This window comes from Haliotis asinina, chromosome 7 (assembly GCF_037392515.1).
Source record: "Haliotis asinina isolate JCU_RB_2024 chromosome 7, JCU_Hal_asi_v2, whole genome shotgun sequence".
In the NCBI taxonomy this organism is placed as follows: Eukaryota; Metazoa; Mollusca; class Gastropoda; order Lepetellida; family Haliotidae; genus Haliotis; species Haliotis asinina.
Window position 1 is genome coordinate 62,897,876 of NC_090286.1, and position 17,138 is coordinate 62,915,013.

Sequence of the window (17,138 nt, forward strand, 5' to 3'; positions counted from 1 at the left end):
ATAAAAGTACAAGTGTTACATCCGAAGTTTCACCCACAGTGCAATAAAGAATAAAGGAACACTTGTACCTTCATATGTTCTCTTATTTGTTTCCATGAGTATTTATACTTTAAGTACATGTTTTGGTCACATTTTCTCCTGCATTAGTTTAAAATCCACAATACATGAATCATATAATTAGTCTTTGCAGAAACAAATTTAAAACAGGTGTTAAACAAATATAGTGCTGACATATATAAGGGTAATATACAGACATGTTGAACATCTTCATACCTCCCTCTTTAGTGAGATGCAGTCAACTTTGTAACATGTCCAGCTATGTGAGTCAGTGTGAAAACTAGATCATATAGTAACTTGCCTGATGTTGTGCTTTCTTGTTTTTGTTTTTTTTTATCTTGACTTCCTTCCTTCTAGGTTCATCGGGGATTGCTGGATCAAGGGCATCGGATGGCAATGTCTCTGATGACTACGGACAAAGGAGCAGCAGTGGACGAGCTTCACCTCTCCCAGTTCGCAAGTCGGTGGCCGCCACCCAGACACCAGGCAACATCCATGCCAGACTTGCTCGCAAGACAAGTACAGATTCATCAGGACTTGTATTCAGACCACCCTACCAACAAACCCCGGGAGATGATTCCACGGAGTCATCACCAGAACAGAGGTTTGGACCTCCTGGTCAGGGTGCAGGGCGGGGCAGCATGGTGGCAGGGGGCGTGGCCGGGGGCTTGCCCATCTCTACCTCACAAAGCAGTGGCCTGGAAGGGGGCATCAGGCCCGCAAGCAGGTTCAGGGACCTACAGTTCACTAAAAAGCCTCTGCATATACCATACAGTGAGTTTGAACCTTATAAGGCTGATATACGAAAACGTGTAGAAATCAGTAGGACTTCAGGGTTGGATGGCTTGTTAGGTATTCATGTAATGTCTGGTCAGGGGCTCAAGTCTTCGAAGACAAGTCTACGTGACTTGTACTGTGTTGTGGCTGTGGACTCTATTAACAAAGCAAGGACAATGATACGCACTGGTGCTATTAATTTTGATTGGGATGAAGCATTTGATGTAGAATTGGAAGACTCAAAGGAAGTGTCATTTCTTATATACCACTGGGATCCTAACTACAAACATAGACTGTGTTTTCATGGGTCTGTCCTCCTGCCAGGGTATGTTCTCAGTGGGCAGAAGAAGTTTGTGGCAATAAAAATGGAACCCAAGGGTATTCTGTTTGTAGCAATGTTGTACAAGGAACCTGCAGTGTCTCTACAGCGTCTTCCTTCTGTGAAGAAGAATGCGCTTTTTGGGGTGGACCTTGAGACAGTGATTCAGAGGGAGAAGTCTATGCTGAATGTACCACTCCTTGTCCACAAGTGTATTGAGGAAATTGAAAGGAGGGGGCTTGAGACAATAGGCATATACCGACTGTGTGGTTCAGCCAGACGCAAGGTACTACTCAGGGAGGCCTTTGAGAAGAATGCACAGGCTGTGGATCTATCTCCAGAGAATGTGTCCGATGTACATGTCATCACAGGTACATTTTTCACATATTTTCCTGAATACTATATTTGCTATAATAATTGTCTAGAATACCTAAATATGTTGGTGAATATTCAAGTTATACAATGCACAATTATTTAAGGTGTTTGTCAGTGACCAACCAGTCGTGTTTAAAATTTGTTTCAGTGAAAATCCTTTTTCAGTCATAGTTGCTAGTTATGTTCATACAACTTCTTCATACTTGTTGCCTGTCTAAACATCTGTAGTATAGCATGCTGAATACTGTAAACTGATTTTAAGTTTCTCTGCAGAGATTACTGTCATTCAGTTGAAGCACTGTCATTATATGTCAGGATGTTATTCAATGATCATGGTTAAAGTACCATTGCAAACACATCTTAAGTACTCAAATATACTCCTCAAAGGAAGAACACCTGGTTTTTTTTCAAACTATAACCGTTACCTATCATACCATATCAGATCAACAACAGAAGTAGATATAACAGCCCTTAACTTCTTTACATGAATATATGTGTGATGATCACAGGTCACTTAAAAGAAGAAACAGTTGCAGGAGAATGTACCTTGTAGGTCGTGAAATTTGGGTAGCATCTTAAATCATACATAATCACCCAATTTTACTCCAGGAATTTCAGAAAATCAGATCTCATCTATGCTCAGTAGACTTTTTAGTCGGTACCATTTTTTGTGTTTGTTAATGTCTTTCAGCTGGCCATGTTTGGTCAGATTTTGTTCCCAGTAGGATGTCATTGTTAAACATTAGGCATCAGCAGTAAGGAGGTGGCCCAGCAATGTCTATCATCCACCTGTCTGTCTGTCTGTCTATCTATCAGTGTGCAGACAACCCGCCAAGAACTCATAAATCCAGAAACTTCTGTCTGGAACACATTTGTCTTGTCTGTAAACAAGAACCAGTTGCGGTAACAGTAAATTGCCAGTAGTTAAAATCTTACTCCCTACCTGTGCTTCAATCATTTGCTGCCCCTGACATTCAGCTCAACTTACAAGAATTTTTTCAGATACATCAGGCTATCATCAGCTCTGGGGTAATATTGTAATGCAGACAGTATGGGATGAAGAATTTTCAAAACAAGCATTCACATACAAGATAAACCAGATATTCACTTTTGCCATCACCCACTGATTTCAGTATAGTTACTTGCATTCAGATATCATTGACTGTCATTTCTGCAGGTGTGCTGAAGGATTACCTTCGAGAACTGCCAGAACCTCTGTTTACCAATGCCCTCTACCAGATGCTGTTGGATGCACTGAGCGTGCGTCTGCCCAGCGACCCAGAAGGAAGCGCCACACTCATGCTCAGTATTCTAGAGTGCCTTCCCAAAGCCAACCAAGTGAGTGTCATGTTTGCTATCTCAGATCTGCTTTATCTCTCACTTTTTTAGCATTTGCAAAAAGTTGTTGAAATCCCATGTGTTCATGGATTTTTTTATGTTTATTTGCACAAAAATAGATTTATGCATGTTCCCTATAACAAACAATTTTATCATCATTGTTATCAAAGAATTTTTCTAAGTGTGCCCTTTTGGAACTGGTAGCTTATTTCCATTGCACCATTACAACTTGAACTGTGTCATCAGCCTCAAAATGCATGGATTCTCTAACCGTGAATATCATTGATCTCCATGCAGTGATCTTCTTGCTAGCTGATCACTGTAATTACTTGTGAAGGTGATCTGCTAAGGAGTACTGTGGGACAACACCATGCACTCAGTACACATAGAGAGATGACACACCTCAAAACTGATAACACATCCATACTGTCCAAATTACATTTCATTTGGTCAGTAAGCTCTTAAACCACAAATATGACTTGAATTTGTTCATATATTTTCATGTAGCAGCCTTGTATCATGTAACTAGTATTTAGATGTTATTGTTTAAACAATTATGTGAGAACAGATGACCTGTTTCGTTATTTTGCCTGATTGGTCAGTGATTGGTTTATCTTAGACTTGAGGAATGCTGTAGATGAGATGAAAAAAGATGAAAGGAGCGTCTGATGACAGGATGGGATCGCTGCTAGCAATCATGAAAGGAGACTTGAATATATCTGGAGGCTTTCCATTGGGCCTAGTCTCAGTAGGAGGAGAGGTCGCATCCTTACAGCTGTGTTAATTATTATCCAGCTCCATTGTCAGAGATCTGAGAAGTATGGAGCATCTCACTGCACGATGCCATCACAAGTTGTCAACCAATTCCCTATCTCTGGGGTCACACTTGATGACATGAGATGAGATTGTCATGGCAACAACTGTCTTATGTGGCTCAGTGCCTCCCCAACAGCTTTCAGACATGGTTGAGTGCTTCATTAATGGCTGTCTTGTAGGGTTGACTGCCTCAACAACTGTACTTCATGAAGACCTAATGATAGGTTCCCATGTTGATATATAATTACTGATATTGCCATGACTCTGTTGATTCATCCAGCCTCTGACAATGATTTCCAATATTCCACAAGGGAACAACTACAGCCACCTAATGCTGGTATAAAGGAGGTGCCGGTTTAGAGAACTTTTCCCTTTTCAACTTGAGATTGATCTTCCGTGTTGAACTGAGCAATGTCTTGGTAGTCATCATAGTCTTTTTGAGTTATCTGAGGAATTGCGTTAAATCTTTTATCAGCTGGATTTTCCTAATTTGCCTAATCCTTATCCATACTCCTTTTATCAGGCAATATCAATGATTCCATTGTATTCCACTGTGTTGTTAGTACATGCTCAGCCAATCAGAGGAGCGAAGATGGAGGGTCCATGCGGCGATCTTTGTTGTGCCAAAATATGGAATAGACTGATGCTGTATAGGAGGGTGTGTAGATGATCATAAATTAACTAGCTTCTGTCAGGACCATATTCTATAGCTGACATTTGAGAGCATGCTGGATTGGAGGACTGTCAGTTTTGAGGGCTTCTACTGTACTCTACTAATATAGTATTGTACCCACCCCATCATGACATACAGCAGCCCATGACCCACCCGATCATGGCCCTCCTGTATTCCACAAGAATACACCAACCTGTCCCTGTATGACATATAACAACCCATGACCCATCCCATCATGACCCTCCTGTATTCCACAAGAATACACCAACCTGTCCCTGTATGACATATAACAACCCATGACCCACCCGATCATGGCCCTCCTGTATTCCACAAGAATACACCAACCTGTCCCTGTATGACATATAACAACCCATGACCCATCCCATCATGACCCTCCTGTATTCCATAAGAAAACAACTACTTATCCCTGTATGACTTATGTCCCACCCTATCATGACCCTCCTGTATTCCATAAGAAAACAACTACTTATCCCTGTATGACTTATGTCCCACCCTATCATGACCCTCCCGTATTCCATAAGAAAACAACTACTTATCCCTGTATGACTTATGTCCCACCCTATCATGACCCTCCTGTATTCCATAAGAAAACAACTACTTATCCCTGTATGACTTATGTCCCACCCTATCATGACCCTCCTGTATTCCATAAGAAAACAACTACTTATCCCTCTATGACTTATGTCCCACCCTATCATGACCCTCCTGTATTCCATAAGAAAACAACTACTTATCCCTGTATGACTTATGTCCCACCCTATCATGACCCTCCCGTATTCCATAAGAAAACAACTACTTATCCCTGTATGACTTATGTCCCACCCTATCATGACCCTCCTGTATTCCATAAGAAAACAACTACTTATCCCTCTATGACTTATGTCCCACCCTATCATGACCCTCCTGTATTCCATAAGAATACAACTACTTATCCCTGTATGACTTATGTCCCACCCTATCATGACCCTCCTGTATTCCATAAGAATACAACTACTTACTCCTGTATGACATAAAACAACCCACCCCATCATGACCCTCCTGTATTCCATAAGAATACAACTACTTACTCCTGTATGACATATAACAACCCACCCCATCATGACCCTCCTGTATTCCATAAGAATACAACTACTTATCCCTGTATGACTTATGTCCCACCCCATCATGACCCTCCTGTATTCCATAAGAATACAACTACTTACTCCTGTATGACATATAACAACCCACCCCATCATGACCCTCCTGTATTCCATAAGAATACAACTACTTATCCCTGTATGACTTATGTCCCACCCCATCATGACCCTCCTGTATTCCATAAGAATACAACTACTTACTCCTGTATGACATATAACAACCCACCCCATCATGACCCTCCTGTATAACTGACTACACATGCCTAGGCCTATGTGACATATCATCATGAGCATGGTCAGTTTAGCCGAAGTCTTCTTGGCAGTATGATTAGTTTCTTTGTGCTCTGTTATTAATATTTCCTCAATTATGTTCCAGTCAGATGCAGGAAATTAGATGGGAGCTCCTTTGATGACTCTACTGTAATCAATGTAATGTGAGGCTAGAGTATTCATGTATTCAGTACATTGTTGGGTCTGTATACAGTTACACTGCTCAGTTTCAGCTAGATTCCTGTAATTACACCAGATGTAACCTAGGGGAATCTGCTGCGAGCCATTGACATTGCTTTCTCCCCAGTTGGTGTGGTAAACATGTTATGTCATCTCCTCGATGATTATGTGTAGTATCATTCTGTTAGGACAGCTTCAAGCAGGATGTATAGAGTATGTTCTGGAACTTATGAGAGTGGCTTACAGATAAAGCTGTACATCACTGCAAACTAAGTTAATATTCAAGCTAATATTTGTCAGGTAAATTTAACATATAGAGTTTGTCTTGTTTCTAAAATATACTATTGCAGCCATGCCGTGTACATAGTCTGTATCAATCCCCACCGCCCCACCTGCAGCTTCACTAAATCCTGTTTGAACTAGAGCCAGAACTTCACACACTGTAGTCCGCTGTGGCATCTGATGACTTGCAGGTCACACCTTTGTTTCTGTTGCACAAACCAGAGCGACAACTTTGCACACTAATGTCCGCCAGTCTCTTTGATGGGAGTTAGCTTATGATTGTTGAGGACATTCCCCAGAGCTTGCACAGTCTCATCACTGTCAGGTGCACAGGGTAGGGGCATTACAAACAAGCACATGTTCAATTTCCTCTTGGGTCCACATGACAGGAAAAACGTCACTCTGGCAAGGAAATTACATTTCCACTTTTTAAACCATATCATCATTGGTTTCTTGTGGTACAGTTATTTAAATGCTACTGAAGTGATCATATTTTTTCATTGATATATATTTTACCATGAATGTTTGAGTTTGTGGTTATTGTTATGTGTAGATGAAGAAGATGTGTGATGGATGTGGTTGATGTACCATGAAGTCACAGGGGTGATGGGTTGGATTTGGAGGATGTTATCTGCAGACACAGGAAGCCACAGGGGTGAATGGTGGATTTGGAGGATGTTATCTGCAGACACAGGAATCCACAAGGGTGATGGGTGGATTTGGAGGATGCTATCTGCAGTCATAGGAATCCACAAGGGTGATGGATGGATTTGGAGGATGCTATCTGCAGTCATAGGAAGCCACAGGGGTGATGGGTTGATTTGGAGGATGTTATCTGCAGACACAGGAATCCACAAGGGTGATGGGTGGATTTGGAGGATGCTATCTGCAATCATAGGAATCCACAAGGGTGATGGATGGATTTGGAGGATGCTATCTGCAGTCATAGGAGGCCACAGGGGTGATGGGTTGATTTGGAGGATGTTATCTGCAGACACAGGAATCCAAAGGAGTTGTGGGTTGGATTTGGAGAATGTTATCTGCAGTCATAGGAAGCCACAGGGGTGATGGGTTGATTTGGAGGATGTTATCTGCAGACACAGGAAGCCACAGGGGTGAATGGTGGATTTGGAGGATGTTATCTGCAGACACAGGAATCCACAAGGGTGATGGGTGGATTTGGAGGATGCTATCTGCAGTCATAGGAATCCACAAGGGTGATGGATGGATTTGGAGGATGCTATCTGCAGTCATAGGAAGCCACAGGGGTGATGGGTTGATTTGGAGGATGTTATCTGCAGACACAGGAATCCACAAGGGTGATGGGTGGATTTGGAGGATGCTATCTGCAATCATAGGAATCCACAAGGGTGATGGATGGATTTGGAGGATGCTATCTGCAGTCATAGGAAGCCACAGGGGTGATGGGTTGATTTGGAGGATGTTATCTGCAGACACAGGAATCCAAAGGAGTTGTGGGTTGGATTTGGAGAATGTTATCTGCAGTCATAGGAAGCCACAGGGGTGATGGGTTGATTTGGAGGATGTTATCTGCAGACACAGGAATCCACAAGGGTGATGGGTGGATTTGGAGGATGCTATCTGCAGTCATAGGAATCCACAAGGGTGATGGGTGGATTTGGAGGATGTTATCTGCAGACACAGGAAGCCACAGGAGTTGTGGGTTGGATTTGGAGAATGTTATCTGCAGTCATAGGAAACCACAGGGGTGATGGGTTGATTTGGAGGATGCTATCTGCAGACACAGGAATCCACAGGGGTGATGGGCTGGATATGGAGGATGCTATCTGCAGACACAGGAAGCCACAGGAGTTGTGGGTTGGATTTGGAGAATGTTATCTGCAGTCATAGGAAACCACAGTGGTGATGGGTGGATTTGGAGGATGCTATCTGCAATCATAGGAATCCACAAGGGTGATGGATGGATTTGGAGGATGCTATCTGCAGTCATAGGAAGCCACAGGGGTGATGGGTTGATTTGGAGGATGTTATCTGCAGACACAGGAATCCAAAGGAGTTGTGGGTTGGATTTGGAGAATGTTATCTGCAGTCATAGGAAGCCACAGGGGTGATGGGTTGATTTGGAGGATGTTATCTGCAGACACAGGAATCCACAAGGGTGATGGGTGGATTTGGAGGATGCTATCTGCAGTCATAGGAATCCACAAGGGTGATGGGTGGATTTGGAGGATGTTATCTGCAGACACAGGAAGCCACAGGAGTTGTGGGTTGGATTTGGAGAATGTTATCTGCAGTCATAGGAAACCACAGGGGTGATGGGTTGATTTGGAGGATGCTATCTGCAGACACAGGAATCCACAGGGGTGATGGGCTGGATATGGAGGATGCTATCTGCAGACACAGGAAGCCACAGGAGTTGTGGGTTGGATTTGGAGAATGTTATCTGCAGTCATAGGAAACCACAGTGGTGATGGGTGGATTTGGAGGATGCTATCTGCAGTCATAGGAAGCCACAGGGGTGATGGGTTGGATATGGAGGATGCTATCTGCAGTCATAGGAAGCCACAGGGGTGATGGGTTGATTTGGAGGATGTTATCTGCAGACACAGGAATCTACAAGGGTGATGGGTGGATTTGGAGGATGTTATCTGCAGACACAGGAATCCACAGGGGTGATGGGCTGGATATGGAGGATGCTATCTGCAGTCATAGGAAGCCACAGGGGTGATGGGTGGATTTGGAGGATGCTACCTGCAGTCATAGGAATCCACAGAGTAGTATAGGGAATAGGGGTTTTGGCTCACTTTCAAGAAATGTCTCTACAAAGCCTTATTTAATAAATAAGGCTTTGGTTGGGACCTTAGATCTTGCTACTATTACCCCTACTACAAAAAGGTTGGGTGTCTATGAAACAGTTTACCGTGTATTGGTTGGAGGTAACACTGTGCCGTACGGTACGATCAATAATTCTTCTCTTACAAACCCCCTACCCGGCCCACCCCTCAAGTAGTACAAGTTAGGTTCGTCGGCTTTCATATCCACTTTATCTATGTTGTACGTTTTGACTGACCATATAGGATCGGTGGCCCGCTTACGACTATCGCCCTCGTGTTCCCCTACTACTTAACGTCTGTGCCTATGTCACGTTTATATCGATGAAACAGTTTAACGTGAACCGCCTACGATCTCTTTGGTGTTCATAATAAAGGCTTGTTGGGCTTTTTGTATCCCCTGTTCTATGTACTTTTTTTTCTCGTCCTCGCTGATAGCAGACTTACGAGACTTGGATCGAATATCTTGTTTCATTCCGTTATATTTTTTGAGTTCAGAGAGGATTGAACGAAACTCCTCTTCTGAGATCTTACTGTCAGAGAGTGCCGTGGAAATTCGCTCACTCACTGTGTTCAGCTTTGCTTCGGCCAGAACCCTGATCTCGTCGTGTTTCAATGCCTTACGATTAAGTCTGCGTGATACTAACTTAAGCGCCAACCCTGCCAACCCTGCCACCCCAGCTGTTATTTCAATACCTAGCACTATAGGTGCAGCCACGATGGTAGCCAACAACCCAACGCCTGCCGCCCCTAGTCCCATGCTGGTTGCCATAAGGGTAGTGTCAGCCCCGTCCACGATATTGAAAGCTCTATTATATTTTTTACATAGTGCTTTCCGCGTGTCACGGTCTTGTTCTAGTTGACGTTTCACATCACATAACTGCCTCAAGCGGAACCCATCTACGGTTTCCAGTGTCTTCGCTACTTCCTCTACGACTGGGTACAGACCCATCCTATAATATATATTTTGAAAGATATTTTAATTGGGTTTCAGTTAATAGTCCATAAGTGAATTTGAATTCTACAAGGTCTATACCACTAGTCAGGGTAATAGGTGAGAGGTTAATAGACTTTCCTGTTGTAATCAAAACCCCACTGAGGCTTATTAAGCGTTTTATATGACCCGGGGTATCCCGTTGTATAATAATACGACAATGTTGACCTATGTGTTCATCATACCAGCGTACTGTCACCCCGGGTACAATTTGGTGTACTCTTGAGTTGTTTTCAGTGTTTAAATAAAAGAAGACTTCTATGATGAGTGTGGAAGGGGAATATATCTCAACAATATTTATATTACTCAAACGATTGCTAAATGTTAATTTTTTTTTTCCTACAGACATTAACCTATTTACGGAATTAATAGACATCCTGAATCCCCTCTCCGGAATGATGAAATCCCCGATCCAGCTACCGTTGTTACTAATCTTAGAGACCCACTCATTTTCGTCCATTGTTATATAAGGTGAGGCGAGTGTTAAGTTGATATTCCATTTAGGTTCTTTAAAATCTGATAACGGCACCCGTCTGTACACGTTGTCTTTGAAGTGCAGGATGTATAATTCATCTTCCTCACCAGGCTGATCGAATCCCTCCGTGTCTCCTAGGTCGTTAAGCGTAGTGTTGGGATGATGACTGGTCATTATTATACTATTTACGATATAATTTCCAACTGGTTTTCTGATAATAATTCAGGGGTTAACTTCATACCCATGAAGTGTATGTTGTCAGGCAGGAAGATATTGATTAGTGATATCTTGTTTTCCACGATCACGTTGACCCCCTGCAGACTGGTGTTGGAGCCGACACCCACCCGCACGTAAACGTTGCAAACTTGATACTGATGTTGTTTGCCCCACCCGAGTTTGATCCCCTTCACGATCTCGACATCATTCCCCGATGGTTCCCCTAGGTAGACTTTGATGATCAGTGTTGAGTTTGCCGGTAGACTCTCTAGTATAGTGACCACACCTTCGAATTCAGACACCAACTGCAATTTCACGTTTTGTACGGCTGGTTTACTCGATAGCATGTGGGCTGCTATAGTGTTGACTGGGCTGACGACGATGCTACGTCTCTGAGTTGGGACGTAAGCCACGAGCAGGGTTCCATTGTTCACGACTTTGTTTAGGTGGTTGTCTTTGTTATCAGTGAACACGTAGGGGGAGACGAGTCTAATATTGAGAAACCAGTCGTTATCGCGTAACAACACCCACTTGTCATCTTCGGTGAAGACGAGCATATATGGCTTGTTTCGGGCGACGGTAGTGCTCTCAACATCGTCTAAGTCGAACAGTTTACCCCCGAACGATGGGTATATTATCCAATTATTATTACCGGTGTTGACAAGGGCGTACTTAGTGTTGACTGTTGCTCTTGTGGTATCTACTATATCACTTAGGGTTCCACCGGAGGGGATTTCAACGCGTTTGTAAATGTTGTTTTTCAGTTGCAAGGCGTACGATTTACCATCTACTCCGGGAGCGTCGAAACCGCGCGTGTCTCCAAGGTCGGAGATCCCGATATTGACACATTTTTTCACTCCAGGCCCTTGTGCGCTGGTCATTTTACATGAAGCGTTAAGCTGAGGTATCCTATATTTACAGGATTATGATTTATATCTAACACCGATATTGTCAGCTCAGGTATGTTGCCCTGGGTTAATCTCTTATACTGCCGTGGTGAAAACGACTCGGTTCTACCGTCGTTGTATTTCTCAGTTTTCACCGGCACTGCTCTCAGTATAGTGGAAGGGTGACCTCCTTGAATGTTGTACGTTGTGCTCACCTGACCGAGATGAATGTACAGCTCTCGGTACGGTACTAGGTCGGGTAACTTCGTGCCTGTGACGGTTGTTGTTGGTTTTATCTCGTCAGGAGACATACCAAGTATCCTCGCTAATGGTCGGCCTAGCCTCAAGGGGTTTCTTCCGTTGTTGATTAACACCACTGTACCGTTTGAGTCGTTCATCTTGAGTTCGGCTCCCAGGGGTTTGAAGACCTCGTCGTTTAGAGAGCACACGCTGTAGTAGCCGTCAGTTATCTGGCTGCGAGTTCCACTGACGAACAGCTTATTGTTGCTGACGTTGATGTTAGTCCATTGCGGTAGGTAGGTGATATCGCAGAGTGCGACTTCGAGTTGACCTGACGTGTTATCGATCGCGTGCGTCAGCTGAACGGCCTCACCGCTCGTTATTCCTGGAAGTGTTATGTACATGTTAGAGTATATATGCTCATTATATAATAGTTTTAAAATGTATTCCCCTGGTGTGTTTTACCCTAAACTGGACGTAGATTTCTCCCCCATGAAGATCGTGGTTGCTCCTGAGTTGTATTTCAATGCCCAGCTTTTAGATGTGTTCGATAAGTATAAGCTTTCGGTGACTAACATCAAGGCAGTCCACGCTTGGTTCAACAACCCTATGCAGTTCTGGCAGAATCAATTAAACTTTGCCGTGTGGTGCGCTACAACGGGGTGTGGTGTGACATTGGCTGACACTCGGCGTGGACCGCTGAGTCAGTCTGTGTTCAAGTTCCACGTGTACTACCAGGTCAGACGTATCCTTAAAGAGATCAGTGCCCCCCTCCCACAGGACAAAGCGTGGGACGCAACAAACAACCCGTACGATAGACGGGCCTACGAACGTATTTGCAATGAATTCGAAATAAACCCGAAGACGGATTGGCGTTTGCCGGGGCCGAACCACGGGTTGGGTATTCCTTATGATGGCGCGCGATCAGTGAAAGAAGTCAGTGATGATTTACTGAAACGAGATATACTACGCCAGGACTTTGCTTTGTCGAGTAATGAATGGAGGGATGATCGTATGAACTTTAGAGGTGGTGTTGCTTTCACAGTCCAGAAAGTGGAGCAGTCAACCGCAGACGGGTGGAAAATGTTCATGCTGGACACGTCGAAAGGATTCACTCGTGCCGGGGTAGTCAGGTTGAACGACTCGATTCGAACGTACGTGTGGGCGCTGTTGGGTGCGCAGTCTATGACGCGTTCCAACATCCTCGGTAAGGGAACTGCTTACGACGCTCAGAAACAGTTCGTTTCCAACGTTGAGGATGCTATCAATTCTCCAGTTGATCTCCCGCGGGCCATCGACCGTTACCAAAACGTGTTAGAATACGCCAGATCGAAAGTCAATTACGTGTTCGGTGTGGGGCTGTACATGGCTCCGAGTGATATGCAACTGAGAGTAAAAAAAGTGGTGGGTTATAACAACAAAATAGTCATAGCCACGTCGGATCAAAAGTTGGGTATCAACCCCGATATTAACACCGCCTATATCCCACACATCCCACCACGTGAAACGGGTATAGTGGCGCCACCCCCGGAGTCTAAAGTTCATGTGCCCCCCACACACCCCCATATGCATGTGGGGGTACCCCCCTATCAGCAGCATATTGATAATAAAACGGCCCTGGCGGTTGGTGGGGTAGCTTTGGGACTTATTTGGTTAAAAATTTCTTAGCCGCTACGTACACCAGACCCGCCACGGTGACGATGGCTGCCCACAGGTTTTGACTGAGCCACATGGCAGTTTTAGACAGAGCGCTCAACAACCACGAGACGATGCTACCCAGGATGCCGGGAAGGGCTTCGGCGGCTTTACCAGCCAGTTTAGCTAGGCCTTCACCGAGTTTTTTTATCCAGTCTTTAACACCCCCACCGCCACTTGGAGTTCCGCCGCCTCCTGTAGGCCCAACAGGGGTACCCCCTGTCAGTGACACCACCAGGGTTGATATGATGAAACCCAATGCAGTCAGAATGCTGGCGATGGTGATCCCTTGCTCCCGGAACAATATCCGAATCCTGTCTGCTAACGTGGTGTCTCGGTGGAGGACTTGATTGATGGTTTCCCGTATACGGCTGACCTGGGATCTAAGCTTTTCTTTGTAGCCGGACGCTGTCTCCAACCAGGTCTGCCTTTCATCTTCCAAATTACGTATTCGTTCCTCGATGGTGGCTTTCATAGACTCGTCCTCAGTTTCACCGAGTTTTTTCTTTTCATAGGCGATGTGGTCGTCTATCTCACTCATTTTGGCCGTGCTTTTCCAGAGCTGACCACGAATGGTTTGCATCAACAGGTCCAACCCCCGCAGTTCCCGAAAGGTAATTTCGAGACCCGGGAAGGGTTTGTTCTCGTAGTCAGTCAACACTTTTTTAATATCATAAGTCATGTTTTGATCCGATGGGGCGTCCCTGATGCCTTCCAGACCTTGAACTAACTTCGGAGGAATCTTAGGTCGCGCGCCACCGTAATATTCTAAGCCTAGTTCATCGCGGATAAAGTCAATCCCATATTTACCGGCCAATGTTGATAAAGCAAGCGGTTCTCTAGTGCGTTTATTCATGAGATCGATCTCCGGGCGAGACTTCAAACGCAGCGTGCCATTGCTGAGGGTAAAATCGGAATAGTTCCTTCCCAACGGCTTGAGTTTGGATTTATTTTCAACTGCGTTGTAATAATCGTCGACGGCGCCTTTAAGGAGCTCATCACTTTGCGAGAATGAGGTCTCCTGGTCATCATTGAATGCCTGGGCACTATCGTCCCACATATCATCCATAGGTATGTCTTCATCCATTAGTATTAAAAATATATTTCATTTATATAACAATGTACGGTAGAAAATTAGATCCTTTCAGAAGATTGAGAGAGCCATTAGGCGCCAGAGCCGTGCGACAGTCGGTGACCATCACCAACAATCCCAGCAAGATAGACCAGAATCAAACTCTGCTGGTTAGATTTCCAAACCTTGGTGAGAATGACCTCATTGTACCAGGCACTGTTCGACTGGCGTTCAATATCACGTTGACCTCCGACAACGACAAACGCGAGCTAGTGCGGAACGTGGGTCGAGCCATCATCAAGAAAACGACCGTCAAGATCAGCGGTAACGAGGTGCTGAGCATCGACGACAGCGACGTGTTTCACTGCTACAGGGATCTCTGGAAAAGCGAGGGAGAACGAGTCAATGATGTGTACCAGGGTATCAGCAAATCAACCCGGGCGCGCATAGGGTATGTCTTCACGCAAGACCAGCAAGACAAGCTATCGGACGGTGAAAAGGCCATCGCTCGAGCATACGGAAATCGATTCTGCGTGCCGCTCGACTTCGAGTTGCTCACGGGACACGCGCCGTTTTACCAGGCCGCGCTGGGTGATAGACTCGAATACGAGCTCACGTTTAACGACTATAGCAAAGTAGTGCGTACGCCGAACGGTGATGAGGCTAGTTATGCCATAGACAACATCTCTCTGGAGTTCGACATGGTCACTAGCCCGGAGCTGGCCAGGCAGGTTCGAAGCCAGTACTCTGGGAAGATGGCCATCCTGTACGATCGCGTACTGAGACATAGATCAGTCGTGCGAGATAAGAGCGACACTGTGTGGAATATCAACCTGAACGTGCCGGCGCGATCGATGAAAGGTATCCTGGTCGTCCCCGTGGAGTATTACGATCCATTCCGGAGGGACAGCGAGAAGTTTTTCAACCCCGAGATTGAAAAGGTGGAAGTGACCATCGAGGGTGTAGCCAACCAGCTGTTCAGTCATGGTATGAGACCCCACCAGCAGTGGGATGAGATAAAAAAGCTACCAGTGGGGGATTATATAACAAAGGACCTGGACCTCGGCTCCGTGCAGATTGGTGAATACCTGACCACCAAGTACGCCCTATGGTTGGACATGCGATCCACGGATGATGATAAACTGCACGGTAGCGGGCGCCGTATAGATAACGGCAGCGAAGGGATAACCATTCAGATTACTAAGAAGGCTCAACCCGCTGGTAAGTTGAAATTATATCTGTACGTTATTATGGACGCGCAACTTAATATAGACAATGGGAGATTCGTGCAAGCCATCTACTAGTGGGGGAGACCCACCCACACCCCCCAACAATAAACTACCACAACTACCCACTGACCCACACTGCGCCATAGTGTGCGGGCAGACTGGCTGTGGGAAGACCGTTTTCGTGTTGGATATGTTGGAGGGTTACTACAAGGGTGTGTTCGATAACATCGTTATCATGTGCCCTACTCTGAGCATGAATAAAACGTACGCGCGACCTTGGGTGATGACGGACCCGGACGTACACAAAATCGACCCTGGAACACGTCTGCAGGACTGGTTGAAAGCTCTTCACGAGAAATTTAAAGGGGAACCGACGCTGTTCATACTGGACGACTGCAGCGCTAATCGCGAGATAACAAAAAAGAGAGACATGCTATCGTACCTGGCCTTCTCCGGCCGGCATGCAAATCACAGCGTCTGGGTGCTAATGCAGAAGTTCAACTCGGTGTTGAAAGACCTCAGGGAGCAGACGCGATGGGTGGCCTTATTTCACTGCAAGGACAGGGATTCGTTCGAGGAGTGTTTGAGAGAGAACGATGTGATGAGTAAATTAGAACGGGAACGGGTAAAGAAACAGCTCGCTGAAACTAAACACGCTAAGCTCGTTCTAAAAACCGACCAACCAGTAGCATATAGAGTATGCTAAGCAAAGCTAAGCAAAGCTAAGCTAAAGCTAAGCAAAGCTAAGCAAAGCTAAGCAAAGCTAAGTATATAGCTATGATATTTGAAGTATTTGTCGTGTGCAACTTAACCTTCATTTCTCTGTGTTTTGTCTGCATCGGGTATTATATAGTTAAAACTAAATCTTACTTGTTATATTATAAGATGGAGTGTGAGGAATTGCTCGAACAGTTGGGGGTCTCCCCCACGCCGCCGGCAGGCCCCACTGGGGGGGATTCCCCCAAGCGAGAGAAACTGGTGGCGTTGGCTGTTGGCGGCAAAGCCAAACATTACTTTGGAGACTACACTCCGGATAAAATTCACAAAATGTCAGTCGAAGAAATCGATAAGCTGTACGCTAGATACGAGTCCCGGCTCGGAGCAGAAATGACAAAGACAATAGGATCGGCTATGACCCAGATATACACCGGTATTGTGTCGTACTTCCTTCCCATTCCACCAGAGCGCCGACTTTACCTGTGGGAGGACCTCGAGAAAGACCCTTTTATCGAACACGCCGTGAGCTCTATCAGCTGCGGGCTGTACCACAAAT

At 45.1% G+C, this 17,138-nt stretch overlaps 1 protein-coding gene across 2 annotated transcripts in view; it reads left to right on the top strand.

The window, feature by feature from the left end:
* Positions 1-17,138, top strand: part of LOC137290935 (rho GTPase-activating protein 100F-like) — a 132,064-nt gene that overhangs the window by 102,169 nt on the left and 12,757 nt on the right. For both annotated transcript variants that reach the window (XM_067822146.1, XM_067822147.1), the window contains exons 3-4: positions 415-1,524; positions 2,706-2,866. In XM_067822146.1, the coding sequence (XP_067678247.1) occupies positions 415-1,524; positions 2,706-2,866 (1,271 nt within the window). The remainder of the gene's footprint in view (positions 1-414; positions 1,525-2,705; positions 2,867-17,138) is intronic.